Source organism: Aricia agestis, chromosome 7 (assembly GCF_905147365.1).
Source record: "Aricia agestis chromosome 7, ilAriAges1.1, whole genome shotgun sequence".
Classification (NCBI taxonomy): Eukaryota; Metazoa; Arthropoda; class Insecta; order Lepidoptera; family Lycaenidae; genus Aricia; species Aricia agestis.
The window spans coordinates 16,057,200-16,074,572 of record NC_056412.1 but is presented as its reverse complement, the minus strand read 5'-3'; the positions used below and the strand labels follow the sequence as shown (position 1 = coordinate 16,074,572).

At 35.7% G+C, this 17,373-nt stretch overlaps 1 protein-coding gene across 1 annotated transcript in view; it reads left to right on the top strand.

Annotated features, from left to right (window-relative positions):
- The window catches only part of LOC121728765 (protein O-mannosyl-transferase TMTC1-like), a 142,830-nt gene that overhangs the window by 117,809 nt on the left and 7,648 nt on the right, over positions 1 to 17,373 (top strand). The window contains exons 3-7 of the mRNA XM_042117017.1: positions 6,369 to 6,546; positions 8,022 to 8,095; positions 9,160 to 9,297; positions 13,671 to 13,847; positions 17,055 to 17,244. Coding sequence (XP_041972951.1) covers positions 6,369 to 6,546; positions 8,022 to 8,095; positions 9,160 to 9,297; positions 13,671 to 13,847; positions 17,055 to 17,244 — 757 coding nt within the window. The remainder of the gene's footprint in view (positions 1 to 6,368; positions 6,547 to 8,021; positions 8,096 to 9,159; positions 9,298 to 13,670; positions 13,848 to 17,054; positions 17,245 to 17,373) is intronic.

Sequence of the window (17,373 nt, the reverse complement as noted above, 5' to 3'; positions counted from 1 at the left end):
ATCAAGGTGATGAGGATGGTATATTTTTCGCGTGAGTAGGTGGACGATCAAAGATAGTGTGTGCTTTAGCTATATCCATACTAATATTTTAAATGTGAAAACGTGTCTATCTGTCGGTCTGTCTGTCAGCCACCTCATCACGCCCTAACCACTGAACCGATTTTGCTGAAATTTGGTATAGAGGTACTTTAAGTTCCGGGAATGGACATATTATGTTACTTTTTATCCCAGAAAAATGTACGTTTCCCGCGCTATAAATGAATTTTGGCGCAACGGAGTTACGGGCGTTGACATCGAGTTAAAGTATAATTTTCTTGTCATTAAAGGAAAACTTGAAAAGGAAAATAATTTTCTACAATTACAGATCGCTATTACGGCAGGCTGTGTCTGAACTCGCCACTAATGAAAGCTTAGAATCAAAACTTTAACCTCGCGTGCTCATATTGCCCGCGTCTGACATAACCGCTGACTTACCGCCTTTATTGTTTCAAATTTAGAATGAAGTGTTTGTTTTTTTATTGAAAAGTATTGCGGCAAAAATTTTTAAAGCCAATGCCGCAGAATTTATAACAAACTATAATTAACATTTCTCAAAACATATTTAATGGATATTCAGCAAAGCAATAATTGGCTAATATTTAGTCATTTGGTCTGTTTTGTTTTTTTTGTGCCTCAAGGCAGGTCGTCAGGGTTCCTAAGGTTAATTAGGTGGGTTCCCTAATGTTGCTCATTTTCGTTGTATCCTGTTTTTCATCATTTATTTTTTTCTGATTAATAATATTATTTATTTACTTCTAAGCTTATCCGAAAAAATCATTCATGAAAATTCATGTAAGTGTAAATGAAAAAAAAAAAAAGAAAACCGTCTGCACTACTCGGAAGTCAGGAGCATTCCAAATTTGAAATTTAAAGGACTCTATGGCCCGGCGCTAGATTGAAATTCCTTCTATTTTTGTTATCTGGCTGCCGTCGTCGCATCCGATTGAAAAATACCTAGAGATGGTTCTGTTATTTCGGTTGGGGTTATCATATTTTAATCCTTTGAACATTTTCTTCCTTTGACATTTTCGTTGTGTTTTGAACTATTTAATGGAAGTAGAGAATTTAGGCATTCGGCTTACTAAGTGGTTAAAATTTCCCGAGGCTAACATTCCAAAGGAAACATATTGAAAGACTTTCAATGACTTTTATAGCTGTGAAATTTCAATACAATACGCCTATTATCGTAAACAAAGTTAAAAGTTTTTTTTGCATATTAACAGGTGTTTACCTCACACTTTTGCGTCCTCAGCATCGATAATGAATGATGATGATGATTTTGGAATATTCTTGATTATTTTATTGTGCATGTATTTATTGTTTTACCAAATAAACCTTTATTTATTTCTAATATACATAAATATCTATAATATAACGCTAAAACCTTAATTTAGTTTATGGTATTAAATTTTGTGTGGCCTATCCTACATAATATTATAGCTGTTTTCTAACCAAGATCAAACGACAACTTGAAGTTAAATATCATGCAAAGTTGCGCTATGTAAAGCCATCTTGATAACACAGATTCCTTTTCCAATCATCTCGCTAACTGAAAAAAAAGTCTGATATCAGTCCCCAGGCTGAGAGGTAGTAGATTGATTTTTAATAGCCGTCTGTATCACCCTGTACTCACGTTACACCCTGTATCGGCACTATACATCCTGATAACTTGATTCCGAGTTAATCTCAGTGAGCTCGATTTGCTTTCAACCGATTCTGCAAAAATTGGTTATATAGATCATGAGATCTTTTCACATTATTTCGGATGTTCGGATGTATGTACGTAAGGAGGAGGAAAGGTCATGTATAATTGATATTTTTTAATTTCAGGATAACTCAAATATCATCAATTCAGGCTTAGCCTGTATAAGTGAGATTTTAGATCATTATAATATAATATTATCAGTACATAAAAGACAAAGCAAAAAAAAATGTACTTCTAGATTTTCGTAATCGTAATTTACCTAGCACTGCTTACTACACTTTAGGATCTAACCCGACGAAATTTATACACTAACATAATATTATTATCAGTCACCTGCCATTTTGAAACTAACATTTTGACATTTTGAACTAAAATCTAAAAGTGAAACGGTAAAATGTATTCGAAATAAACTCGAATAGAATTCAGCTAGCGCACCGTAAAATCATTTTCATTCCAAGCCGGCTAAGTGTTATTAGTTTTCCCCTGTCACATTTTCATAAAAACATTTCTGCGTCTCGCCTCGCTTTAGGCTAGATACGTCGCGTGACGAAAAATCAGCGGTTATCGCCGCGATAAAAACCTATCGTCGCGATTATAACCTCGTGCGATATAAACCCGCTTGGCGTTCGCTAATAGTTACGAATGCAATGCGATGCTTAATGGAATGAACTTTATACTGATTGTGAAGTTGAGTCGTGAACAACTCGGGGCGATTTTGGGACGCAATTTCATGATAGATGCAGATTAATTTTCAAAATATTCTTTCTTGTCTCATTCATTTGATTTGTTCGGAAACTCATCGTGGGCCACGATTCGTCATCTTTAATCTTAGATGTTTTGATTTACCAAAAATTACACAGCGAATAACTAAACAATCTCTGCTTATCTTTGTCTGGCATATTGGAAAAGCCTCTTTTCAAACAAAGGCCGCAGACCGTGAATGGTTAATATGATTTTTTATTAGTAAGAAGAAGATTACGGATTATCTTTATTAGCAAGATAGTTAAGGCTCAGTAGTCCCTAAAATAAGCAGGTCGATGTCTGTCAGTACGAATATCGACGTAAATGACATTAAAATAACATTCATATCAGCGCGCCTTGTACAGTGGCGGTTACGCGCTCGCCGCGTGCCTTGATAATAGAAAATAGGAGTAAAAACCTTTTGTTTTTAGTATTACACAAATCAAATATATCAAATCCTTTAGGTTAGGTTACGACAAATGTACTACATTTTTTGTTTTTACTACAAAGTGTGTAATTTAGCCATAGAATGATTTAATTATGAAAAACAGCGTTATAACAGTCATCTTTGAGATTTTTTCTATCGAGCCAGAATCTTTCAAATTGTGTACTGATATATACCTTTGCGTATAGGCAATTTTCTCAATTATGAAACGGTACTTTTTTATACTTAAATAATGACATTTTCTTTTCAAAAAATATTATTTAAAAAACTCCTATTTTTTAAAAAAAGCGCCTTAAAGTCAAATTTTATATTTTGCTATTTAAGTACAGTACTCCTAAATTAATAATGCGCATCGAAATCTTCGCTAATTGTCGTAATCACGAAAACACTCGAATCTATGAAACTTGCATTTTGCACTCTGTTCAAAGGGAATAGAAGTAAATATACAGCCGGTGGCTGTCCGCTGTCGCTAACTCACCGGGAAGCCATCGCGGCTTTACCATGGTAACGTCCAAGCAACGTCAGGCGCCTCTACGTCGCGTCACTGCAAAGCGCTGTTTTTCTATAAGTTAAGTTTAAAGCAGCGCTTGCAGCGACGTCTTCCGACGCTCGGGCAATACGATAGTTGCCGAAAAATACGAAAATTTATATGCGCATTATCACTTTGGGAGCACTGTACGAGCAGTGCGGTAGAGCATAAAACTCATTAATTAAAACATGTATCATAGTAGATACTCAGTTAAGTACTTTAACTCAGTTAACCGGCTATAAGAATCTTATAGCCGGTTTACATTATTCCAGCAATCCAATCCAGCACTGGACTGCTACTGGTGCAATGTACACGGGCATTGGAATGTACTGCAATGCAATTGAGTCCAATCTGTACAATCTTTCTACGTAATATAATAATGAAACATCAAAGGCGTAACGTTCAAAATTTTCCACTTATTTTGCATTGTATTTGTCCGTTTCAAGATATCCTATATACCGAATATACAGGATGTTCGAGCGCCGAGGGGAGGGGTTGCGGGTGGAGGTCCCAGCACGTTCGTTCGGGAAATAACTTGAATGTATAATATTTTGGGAACTTTAAAAGTTTGGCGAGAACGTGATAGCAGAGTTAAAATTCTTATTTAACATAAGCTGTATTCGCAACTGTAGTAAACGGAATTCTAAGACTTTGTACTAAAATTTTAAATAAGAAACAAACAAAATGTAGGATTTTCTACACAATATCTTTTAATTATGATAGGAGACTTCTACTCAAAAAGGAAACATCGAAAAGCAGACTCGACACGAATTTGCCGACTTGTATTACTGACACGACTTTCATAAATATTTTAAGACGTGTCGGTATCTATTACATGTAATATTTTAATTACAAAAGCAGCCAGATTTTATTTAATGATGTGGGTGGCATAGGTTTTTTTTATTTGAAACTGACTTACGTGAAGTAAAAGATTATGTAGCCACGTTTCGAAATCTTTTTAATATTCTCAAATATTCAATATAATAATGTTTTTTTATCGTTAAAATTTAAAACTTGTAAACTTGCAATCATTAATATATTACAATTTACAATTATTATTTATTATTATATTATCGAATTACTGCAAATAGAATTGTCACATAGTTTATACTTCTGCAGCTAATATTCATTATATTGTATACAATTATTACTGGGTCTAATTTGATAAGGTAAGTAATATTAAACTTACAAATTGGAGACTCCGTGAGGCCCTTTTCGTTTGTTCTGCGAACTTTAAAGTAGGAATAGTTCGCAAACGAGGTGAACTTACTAACAACTGTTCCTTTATTGTTTCCGTTGTTTGTTTTCGTGTTTATTATAATACAACCTGCTTCATACTTTTTAACAAATTGAAAACTACGATTTTCTATCTTGGTTTTCGCAACATCTTGGATGCACTTATACACACTACAAACATAAATTAACGGTATTATAAACGGTACTTTTCTTCTGATTTTTTTGATAATTATTCTATAATTTTCTATAATTCAAATTGTTTATAATTTCCAGCATGATTATATTGTTTTGTACTAGATGACGACCGCAACTCTGTTGCGCAAGATTCTTTTCTCGCTCGGGAACCGTACATTTTTCCAAGATGAAAAGTATCCTCTATCCATAAAGTTAATATTTCTAGCGAAATAGAGAAACAAAGGCCTGAGGCAAGCGATATGTCACTATCAGTAACACTGCGTGGCAAAAAGAGACGTGTGATAGACAGACAGGCACTTTCGTATTTACAATATTAGTGGATTAAGAATTATACGTCAAAATGAATAATAACGCGATAGTTCCTTCCGTCCACTATTTGCACTAGAAGGGGGTGCGTAAAACACAAACACAAACTTTTGGGCAAATAAACTCCCGGCTCACTATTTGTGTTCCTGCGAGTTGTATTAAATTATTGAATAAATAGTTCAACAAAGCGCGGTCGAAATTTCTAAATTATTCAGTTTATTCTGAAATTACAATGTTTGATACTACTAAATAGTTCTATTTCAATTTTGGAAAGTAAAAATAATATGAAAAAAATTTCGTCAGTTCTCTGGATCGTGAAGAGTCGCATCGCTGCCGCTTAAGTGCGGTCTCGCTTTAATGTATTGTTTTTATTTGTGGGATATGCGTGGTGGCCACAAAGGAAGATCTTCCGACCGAGCGAGGTGTTATATGCTCGGTCAGGCCGAAGCCCACGTGATACTTTTCAGCTGTCGTATATATACCGAAGCACTCAGAAAACTTCGATAGCGCGATGCAGGAATAATAGGCGAATTATGGGTACCGCCACATCACTCCCCCCCCGAAGACCGGAGGTCGAATCTTGAAGTCTTGTCGCTTGAGTCGCCAGTGCCAGTGAGTTCTAGTGAGTCAGAACTGTTGCAGAGAGTCCCAGTGAGTCGGAACTGTAAGCTGCTGCACGGGATCCAGTGAGTCGGATAGCTGCCGTGCGGGGCCGATGCTACGTGCTGACCAGGAGAGATGTGCTCTGCTTGCTGACCGGTCTTTGTAGTGAGAAAGCCCGATGATGCCGGTGCGGAGTCCGCCCAGGCCGCGGTACATTACTGCTAGTGGACGAGGTACCCGATGAGGCGATGCTGGCTGGCGCGGTACGGAGGGGTGGGGAGTAATGATGATGAAGGAGACGTGTGTGTAACCAATGTGGATTATGCGTGGGGGCCGCAAAGGAAGATCTTCCGACCGAGCGAGGTGTTATGCTCGGTCAGGCCGTAGCCCACTTGATACTATTCAGCTGTCGTATATATACCGACGCACTCAGAAAACTTCGATAGCGCGATGCAGGAATGTTAGGCGAATTGTGGGTACCGCCACATATTGTATTATGATATGAATGGCAACAAGCCATAATAAATAAAAAAATATGTGAATTGACTTTTTTTTTTCATTTGTTGCAGGCTAAACTACGCGCTCTGCGGCCTGCATCCGTGGTGGTGGCACGCTTGCAACGTCACGTTGCACGCTGCGTGTTGCGCGCTTGTCGCTCGCGCATGCGTTACTGTGGCGCGGTTGCAGCGCCCGTTTGCTGCGCTCGCAGCGCTGTTGTTTGCCGTGCACCCTGTACATACTGAAGCGGTAAGCTCTACACGCTAGTTGGTAGATTTTTATTTATATATTTAGAATGGTTGCATATTATCTACAGTGCTTGTACCAGAGTAGACAGAATTATAGAGTATACCGACTTAGAACTGAGGTTGAAATTTTTAAGTTTGACGTATTATGACAAAAGTCGTCGCTAGGGTCGTTACCTACAAATTTAGTTGTTGTTTATATTTTGGCACATGCAAAGAAAACTGTCAGAATTCAATTTCAAAATCTTCATTTAAAAATAATTATATCAGCTAGCGCGCCAGCCCTTAACTTATCCTGGGGAAACCCGAAAGAAATGACAGGTATTAATACACGTCCGTCTCTTAGCAGTCTAAGTACTGGTAGTTATGTCTATTGTGCCTGTATGGTGCACTTTAATGTACTGAAGTAGTAACACATGATATTATGTAAATATTGATTAGATCTATACTGCACCATGAAATCTCTATGAGACTGATCCTTGTCGTTAGTATTGTGGTTCTTTCAGAGGTAACTGATATTAGTTGTAGTGACAAGTGAAAAATTAACACAAATGAAAACAAATTCAGTTTGTTTTACAACTTGATTTTCAGATTTGAATAAAGCTAAAAATATTACACTTGCTTAAACAAGCGATTTAGTCATTTTTGCCTAAAATAAAACTCAAGAAAACTGTTCTTATGATCGGTTATTCATAAGTACCGGACTACAGGCTGTACATTTCAAGGACTTCCCAATATTAAAATGGGTATTTTTATTACATCATCGCGAAACGTTCAGTCGTTAACATGTACAAAAACGCGCAGCATTCGAGTCACGTAGAACAAAGACTAGGCCCATTTAGGGCATCAGGGCTGTCGAGAAATTTAGATAAGCCCTCTGAAAGGGCCTTGTAAGGATCAAGAACTAAGTCACTTATAACAGTATTATTTTACGTTAGCATTAAACTTTCTTTGTTCATGAAAGATATAAAAGATCAGCGTAAGCTCTTTTCAAGTATGTCGCTGGAATTAAATATTAGGGACGAAACATGACGATACTTATGCAAGAATTGCTCGTTTAAATATATAACACACATATATAATTGGAATCTCGGAATCGGCTCCAACGATTTTCATGAAATTTATTATATAGGGGGTTTCGGGGGCGATAAATCGATCTGGCTAGGAATCATTTTTAGAAAATGTCATTTTATTCGTGTTTTATCGAATACAAATAGCTAGTTTTTGTTAATATGTGGGGCCTAAAATAGCTTTTTCTCCTTTTAAGTTAGTCCTAAGCTTTAGGCCGTGTAACTTTAAAATAATATTATGCATTTTGTTGTTATACATTATAATAATAACTATTATTATAATATATTCAGTACGCTTCATAGTTTGAGGTTCAATGTCTCTACTTCGTTCCATAAATTTTGCATAAGCAAAAACCTTAGCAGCGTCATATTATGAAACAAAATATGTAAATTAGATTATTGTTGTCAGGTGGCGGGTGTGGTTGGTCGAGCGGAGCTACTGGCCTGTATGTTCTTCCTCTCTTCACTGCTGGTTTACCATCGGTGAGTATTTATTTCATCTAAAAGTTACATACAAAAGACGACTATAGTATCAATAAAAAGTATACTATTTTGTAAAGTGTACAGTCCTTACTGCGGAGGAGTATCTACACTGGATAGACTTCGTAATTATATTTTATGATTACGAATAATATAAAAAAACTAACTGATCCGACAAAGGTTTTTGTCATTTAAATTATTTGTAGTGTCAATATAAAAAGTAGATAAAACCTATCTCAGGCCTAACGAATGTACTATCAGAAAAGTTGATTCCTAGGCAGATGGCGGGCCTAAGTAATTTGGTCGCGTTAACTCAAACCTATCAAACCGATCACAATTCACAGCTAACATTGAATTGACATAACTAAATGACGTAGGTCTGTCAACTGCCTAGGAATCTACTTTCTCGATGGTACATACAAAATTTCATTAAAATCGGTTAAGCCGTTTTGGAGGAGTTCACGCACAAACACTGTGGTCTGTGACACGAGAATTTTATAATAATACGGGGCATTCTACGCCAAGCGGACAGGAAAAAAGTCGATGTCTCCGATTTCGACAATATTTAATTACGTTATACCTGTACTTGTTAATTGTTATTATTTTTGAATGTAGATTACGAATGATGGGACTTCGAAACGTGACTTTTCTTTTCGGCACTTAGGTAGTGCTTTTGGTTACCTGTTCAGGCCCCTTAGACCAAGTATCTTTCTTTAAAAACGAGGATGAAATTCGTTATCAAAATGTATGCGGTGTGTTATAATTATAAGTCATCGCTAAACGACATTTCGCTTGCGATGACTATATTAGTCATGGCATCAAATCCCATACATTTTGATAACGAATTTCGTCATCGTTTTTAACGAAAGGGACTTTCGCTACGGCCTCTGGTAACCAATTCTAGCTTCTAGAAAGATTCAAGCCAATTCTAGCATTTTGAAATTAGGTTCTTCATATTTAAAGAAACTGATTTCTTGTGAATATTTTTTTTTCTCAAGTTCTTATCCTACTGAGAAAATTTGCTAACTTTCACTTTTAAGCCAAGCTAAAATAGTCCCTATTTACAGCCCCACAAGTAACAAGAGGAGCGTATGGTTAAGCGTGATCCTCGGCGCTCTGAGCATGCTGGCGAAGGAAACTGGCGTCACAGTACTGCTCATGAACCTAGCTATCGATTTCTTCCGTTGCTGGCCGTTTGTGAAGAGGTATGTAGACAATAAATCAAAGATTGAGAATTATTCAAGCCAAAGTTAACATTTTCTTAACTACTAAGGTTAGGTTGCACCAGAGGCGTGGTTAAAGTTAAAGTTATGGTCAAAGTTATGGTTATAGTTAAGGCAAATTTAACTTTAATGTATGTGGGTAGGCCCTAACATGAAAATTAGCAAGTACCTATACAAGAGAGTGCCAACAAATGTTTGATCTTTTTTTTGATAAATTTTTGATCTAGATTTTTTTATTTCCCTAGATATAATAAAATAATTATGTAGTAGGTTATTACTCAAGTTTACCACACCAAAACCTAGTTTTCATAAATGCTAAGAAAATAACGTGTGAGTTCTATGAGAAAATGTTTCCCATACTCGGAAATCAAATAAATAACTTGCACTATCAGGAAAATTAAGCAGCTTATCAAATCAATTTATCAACGCAATAAGCCAATGGGATATCTTCACGGAATCGATCTCATCCCTGATCCAAGGGTCTTATTGGGTTCTGTACAAAAAATTACCCCGATACAATAGAATATAGTGGTTTACAATTAATTTAGTGTTTCAGAATCTCTGTTCATCCCACTAATTAACGTATAATTTGATTATTATGTATTTGCCACATAGTGTTGTATTGAGAATTTGCTTAGAATATGATTATTATTGCTTAGGTCTTCATAACAATTTTGTTCGTAAGCATGTGTTCGTTTGTGGTGTGAATTCTGCAGAATATAAAGTCACTCTAGCCTTGCAAACGTCCAAATTACAATGGACCTTCTTTATTAGTAACTTTATCAAAAACTAAAAACCGCATCAAATTCCGTCACTTCTATCAAAAGATACAAGTAAACATACAAAGAATTTTCACTCCTACCAAATAAATAGGCCGAACATATTAGAGCTTTATGATAAAATCTCACCTCTCCACACTTTAAGCGTGTAATCCGAGCGCTAAGTAAATTACCGTGAGGGGGGAAGCGGCTGTGGGGAAGGGGGGGACGTCTCATTAGGTCGGGGATAATTTATCGAACGTGACAAGATTGCCAAATTGGTTGCTGTATGATATCGGGTTGCTGCTGCCATCATTAACGTTTTGGGTGTATTTTTTGCCGCGCTCGTTTGAAATTTCCAGCCAGTATAATAATAATATATTTTATTATTACAATAAAAAAATATGAGAAACCGAATGCATTCTGATATTCCAGTGCGCAAGTATTTGGTTGCTAAAAATCAATACTAAAAAGAAATTAATACTCTTATATTCCACATAAAAAGTGTTTGAAGTTTATAAGTAATAATTATTATACATATTTTTCTAAAATAATACTTCATTACAAATTTCCGGTACGAAATATTAAAATAATTCGCTGCCCCATAAACTGATTATTATTAATTAATTCGGTTATTAGTCATAATTTAATGACGACGGAATTTCGTCAATAAAATTTAATTTTATGTTTTCATTCTCTGGCGTGGGCGTTTAGCATATTTATTAAGAAATGTTGTTACTAAAAATATATTTTGATAAGAATTTTATATTCACTTACTGCAAAATAGCAAAATAATTGATATTTGCAAGAATTTAATTTAAACTAATTGTAATTATTTGATAGTGATAACTGATAAGTTATGACATAGCTGTATACTGCATAGGTAATAATAATATTATGATTAGTAATTAAATTGTAATTATAATAAGCAATATCATCTTATAGCCATTCCAGGTTATTTGATTACCTAGATTGGCAATTTGACATTCAAACGTAGAATAATCAATTTATTTAGTTATTTATTTATTTAAGTTTAGTTATAACAATTATCATTTTAGTACTTCACAGAAAATACATAAATTTAAATGGCTACGTTATCAGTTCCTGAGTATAATGGTTTTTGACTCTTCGATGGTTTGTCTTCCTTACGTACATATCGACATAAAGAAATTAAAAAAATAATTAAAAAAACATTAATTCGTAGATTGAGTTTAATTGGTGCAGCGCCGGCCATCTATCACAGCTCACAAATAAATTATCTGACCGGCTCATTAATCCGCCATGTTGAAATGTAATGTTTCCAGCTTGTGTATTAACTCCAAAATTGTGTGTAATTTGTGATTAAGTAAGCTTATGTTATATCGATGGTTGGTGCCTGAGCAAATTGGTTGATTAAGAACTAAAATGACTTATTTTTTTAACTTCCTAACAATGAAGTGGAGTAATAAGTTTGACGGTTCTGTCTGTCACAAAGAGTTGTATCTCAGAAAGAGATACAACTCTTTCTTTGTCAATGAGTGTCTATCGATCGAGAGTGTTATTAGCAATAGTTCATCCTTATCAGCCTGTTTAGAGTTGGAATATATTTTGGGTTTATTTCATAAATGGTTTTAGAAACTTGCACTGATTTGATCGGTTCAATATTTTGCATTCTGGTGCTTTCGTAGTCCAGTGGTTTCTAACGTGTCAAAAAAAACAAGTTATTTCCAAGTTTGGTTAGGACCATAAAGTTAATATACCTATCGGAATAGAGCATCAATCTAGAGCTGTCAACGAAACCGAAATTGATTTACATCTATAAAAATATGTGTGTATAGTGTATACACTTAGACAAGCATGATTGAACATGAATTCTATGAGATTAAATCGTCAACGTGCCGATAAGTGCCGACTGGACGTCAAAAAAAAAAGTTCTGCTGTCATGTATCACACGTCCCTTTTTACCACGCAGTGTAACTGATAGTGACATCTCGCTTGCTCAGGCCTTTGTTTCTCTATTCCGCTAGGTATATTTACTTTATGGTTAGGACAATGTAGGCTGATTGTCTGACATATTCAGATGATCCATGCGTCGGATGGGCACAATCTGGGAGCACGGCAGTGCTCCAGCCAAGCTTTTTAGCAAAGGCACGGCCGTAGCATACTTTTCTCGAAGCTGTTCGCGGCTTTTTCACACCCCCTTTATCTTCGATGTTAACAAAGCTAGGGATTTAGAATTTCGGTGACTAGGAGCAAGTATTAAAACTAGCTTAACCTCCAAATTACATAACATTTCGATAAGTAATTTAATAGATACTCGTATGGATGATCAAAGTTACTACATTTTGTCACTCACTGACTGACAGATCATCAAAATTCTAAGGTACTTCTAGCAGATTTTGAACCTTGAAATTTGGCAACAAGGTAGGTCATCATCTACAATGAAAGGAAAAATTATGAAACTGGCCAAGTACGAGTCGGACTGGCGTACATAGGGTTCCGTACCGTAAATTTGTATGGGAGCCCCCCTTAAATCACAAGTTTATGTAATTTTTATTACTTATTATTAAAGTTGAAATACAATTATACTTAATTGTATTTCAACTTTAATAATAAGTAATAAAAATTTATATTCTAAAATTTTCAAAAACCTTTATTTTACCATTATGGATATAGAGCAAAAAGGGCAAAAAAGTGTTTGTTGTATGAGACCCCCCACTAATCATTTATTTTATTTTAGTTGGACTATTAGCTTTTATAGCGACAACAAAAGTACATAATTTGTAAAAAATTAAAATATCTAGCTATTGCGGTTCTCGAGATCTAGCCTCTTGACACACGGACGGACGACAGACAGACAGCGAAGTCTAGACTCATTAGGAATAGGCTCCCGTTTTCATCCTTTGGGCAAGGAAACCTAAAAACTGAAAGTATAATATAACTTTATTAAATAAAAGAAAAAAAATTTATGTTTGTGGCTTTGCAAGAACATTAAAAATGAGTTTCGACTTCATAATAATTATTTTACGTACAAAAGGAAAAATAGTGTTAACAAAGTTAACAATGAAACTATGATAATTAAATTCGATTAAAATATAAATGAAATCAGAACTGCGAATTACGATGTACACTCCATACTCGCTCGATAGATGGTGTAGCACTCCCTTTATATCGCGGTATCGCTTGTTTGCGGAGTATAATTACTCGTATTATGGTTTAAAAAAATCCGGGATAGGTCGTAATACTCAATCGAAAGTAACATCGGTGCACGAATAACCTCCTGAAAGTTCAAAAGTTGTTGGGCTATCGTCTTCTAGTAAGAGTTTTTGTAAAAAAGAAACTATCGAGCATTTTTTGAGTAACCGTGTTTTCGTCTTGAGCATTTAATCTTTATGAACTGAAGTTACTTGTGTCAAAAAATCAGTTTTCTAGACCTTACAGATTTTGAGATCTAGGTTAAAGTATGTAGTCAAGTTAGGGTCATATGGGCTCTTAAATATATTTCCGTTGTCTGGTACCTGTAACACAAGTCCTTTAGGTACTTAGCCCGGGGTCAGACTGACGTGGTGTGAAGCGTCCATAGATATTATTATTATTATTATTATTATTTTCTTTCAGGTCTCTCTGCTCGCTGAAGATCGAGAAGCGCTGCAGTGGCCTGTCTGTGCGGACCATCAAGGTAGTGGTGTCACTGGCATTGCTGGTGTCGCTCAGGCTGGCGCTGCTGCAGGGCACCTGGCCCAGCTTCAATCCCCAGGACAACCCGGCCGCGTTCCACCCGAGCTTCTTTGTCCGGTAATTTTTTATGTACTATCAGAGAAGTTGATTCCTAGGCAGATGGGGACTCTGCGTAGTTTAGTCGCGCTACGTCAAACCCAGCCGACAGATCACAATTAACATTGAATTGACAAGATCCGACCAAATGACGTTGGTCTGTGAACTGCCTAGGAATCAATTTCCTCGATGGTATTATCAGAAAAGTTTATTTATAGGCAAGTGGCAGACCAACGTAATTTGATCACGCTATGTCAAACCAGCCAACAGATCACGACATTCACGACTAATCTTGAGTTGACATAATTCGACCAAATGACGTAGGTCCGTCAATTGCCTATGAATCTATTTCTTCGATGGTATCTGCTATAGTAGGATTTTTTTTAAACGTCACACGGGTAAGAATTTTGTTTAATTTTATTTTCTCATAGATTTAAGGTGTAGGCAATTAATTATTACAGTGTATTGATTTATACCTACTTAATTAATCTTTGACAGCTAATAGTAATAATGTTTTTTATCGTCATTAAGATGAGTACGTAGATATCTTATATCTTTAAACGAGAAATTCTTGTATACATTATGTAATTGGAATCTCAGAATCGGCTCCAACGATTTTCATGAAATTTAGTTTCGGGGGCGATAAATCGATCTAGCTAGGAATCATTTTTGGAAAATGTCATTTTATTCGTGTTTTATCGAATACCGAGCAAAGCTCGGTCAAATAGTATGTAGTAAGGTTATGTAAAATACGTTACCGTAAATAAATTTTTGATTTCTATTGCTACAAAATTGGAATAATTTACGGGTAGCTTGATTATATTCACTGTGTATTAAAACGCTATTCGACTTTTGAAACGTTTTAAAATTTCATAAAGTTTGTTAATTGCGGTATCGTTTTTCATATTTACCGGTTGCTAACGCATTTTAAATTTTAAACACGATTTCAATTTTCCACTTCACGGTCGCAATGATTACGAACGTTTGTAATAAAACAATCTCTAATTACAAATTTAAATCCAATTAATGTAATTTGTGATTTAAATTAGCGGGTCTAGGAATTTAGGGACTAAAAAGTCGAAGCCGCTCTAATGTTCTAAACGGCGACTTCATAATTTATGTCCTATTGTGAAGTTGGCTGCGTATTAAATTATGCTCTATTGTGGCAGAACTTCTAACTTCTAATTTGTTTTCTATTGTGAGTATGCCGATAACGAATGTTCTAGATTTTAGGATTATGGCTGTAGTCAGAGGTGCTTGGAATTAACTTTCGAAATACTGCTGAGTTTTAAATTTTTAATTTAAATAGACTTAAAGTAAAGCACTACAATAAAAATCCACACAAATATAAATGCGAAAGCTACTCAGTTTGTGTGATATTTCATAAAATTAAACCACTTGAGCGATTTTGATGATATTTGGTAAGGGGTTACTTTGAGCTGTTCTGACATTATTTTTTGTTACTATCCTATACACACGGTATAAGAACTATCCTATAACTTTGTTATAGTTAGTAACTATAGTCCAGGGGCTCCCAAACTTTTTCAGCCTGCGGCGCATTTACAAGTCTCAATATTTTGTCACGGCGCCATACTTTGCCAAAAATATGCATAATTAAACACCCCATCATGATTATAGTTAGGTTAAGCAAGTAAATAATAATAAACCAATATTTAATCATCTGCCTGCGCTGTATATTATAATTTTATTTTATAATATTTGTGGTTACGGAAAATGATGGAGGATCTACTCACGGCGCCCCTCTTGCCTTTCCACGGCGCACCAGGGCCCCACGGCGCACAGTTTGCGAACCCCTGAGCTGTAACCTCTAATAATAGTACGGTTTATTAAGTTTATTAAATATAAACCACAGGGATTCATTTTAGGACCATTTCTTTTTCTCATCTACATTAATGACTTACCTAATCTAGTTAAGGATTATGAGATAGTACTTTTTGGTGATGATACTTCACTTATTTTTAAAGTGAAGCGACAACAGTCAAATTACGACGAGGTAAACAGTGCTCTCTCAAAAATAGTACATTGGTTTAATGTTAATAACTTACTTTTAAACTCTAAGAAAACCAAATGTTTAAAATTTACTTTGCCCAATGATAGGCAAGTTCAAACCAATTTACTATTAAATGATGAGAAAATGAATTTGGTGGACTCCACTATATTCTAAGGCATTACATTAGATAGTAAATTACAGTGGGGTCCTCATATTGCTAATCTTGCAGGTAAGCTCAGTTCTGCAGCATATGCAGTCAGAAAAATTAGGGAAATTTCTGATGAAGACACGGCAAGACTAGTTTATTTTAGTTATTTTCACAGTAGAATGTCTTATGGTATCCTTTTATGGGGAAACGTTGCCGACATCAATACAATTTTTGTGCTGCAGAAGCGAGCTATACGCTCAATTTATAAAATGTCAGCTTTTGAATCTCTGAGAGAAAAGTTTAAAGAAATTGGTATTCTAACTGTTGCTTCTCACTCACTTCAGACTTAGCAAAATAAGTAAATCTCTTAAAGGTCAATGTGTACGCCTTTACAATAAAATCCCGGAAAACGTTCAAAATCTATCAATTAATAAATTTAAAAAAGTAATTAAAGAACGTTTGTGTGCCAAAGCCTACTATACGGTCAACGATTTCCTAAACGATAGCACATCTTGGGAGTAGGATGGCTGCTTGCAAGGCTGCTTCTACATATTTTATTATATGTGACTTACAATTGTGTATTAATATTGTATGGATTAAGTTATTTACATTGTAAATTTGATTTTTTAAAAGCCAATTTTCCACTTTTTTACTAAAAAGTGGCCCCGTGCGAGTTTCTTACGCCGGTTCTTCTCGCCGGGTTAGTTCCCGAACCGGTGGTAGGCAACATGTAGTTCAACGCTCTGAAAATATTTGATTCAAATTTATTCAGAAATAAAACAATTTTTATTTTTTATTTTATTTTTATAAGGTAATATCAGAGAAGTTGGTTCATGGGCAGATGGCGGACCTACGTATTTGGGTGTTTTGATAAGCCCAGCCACAATAGACAGTTCTGTCTACTCTGGCCCAGCCGACAGATGATGACGTACATTAAGTTGACATAATCTGATCAAATGACGTGGGCCCGTCAACTGCCCATGAATCAATTTCTTAGATGGTACCTAATTTTTTTTAGATTGTTTTCTTTGAAAGAAAAACAATAAAAGCCTATACTCTCACTTCTCAGGTTGATGACGTTTTGCTACCTGGCTGCGTTCAACTGGTGGCTGCTCATTTGCCCGTGGACGCTGAGCCACGACTGGCAGATGGGCTCCATACCCCTGGTCACCAGTGGCTGGGACCCACGCAACTTTCTCACGTGCGCGGCCTTCGGGACCATGTTGGTGCTTGGCTATAGGTGCTTTCTGGACTTGGAGGTAAGTTCTAAACAAATGAGCAAAGGCTGGCAGATAACCTTTGGAGCCTCTATTCCATCAAGATGCGAGTTAAGAGACCCAATTGTAATTATCAGACTCAAAGAAATTTTAATTGGTTTCACTTGATTA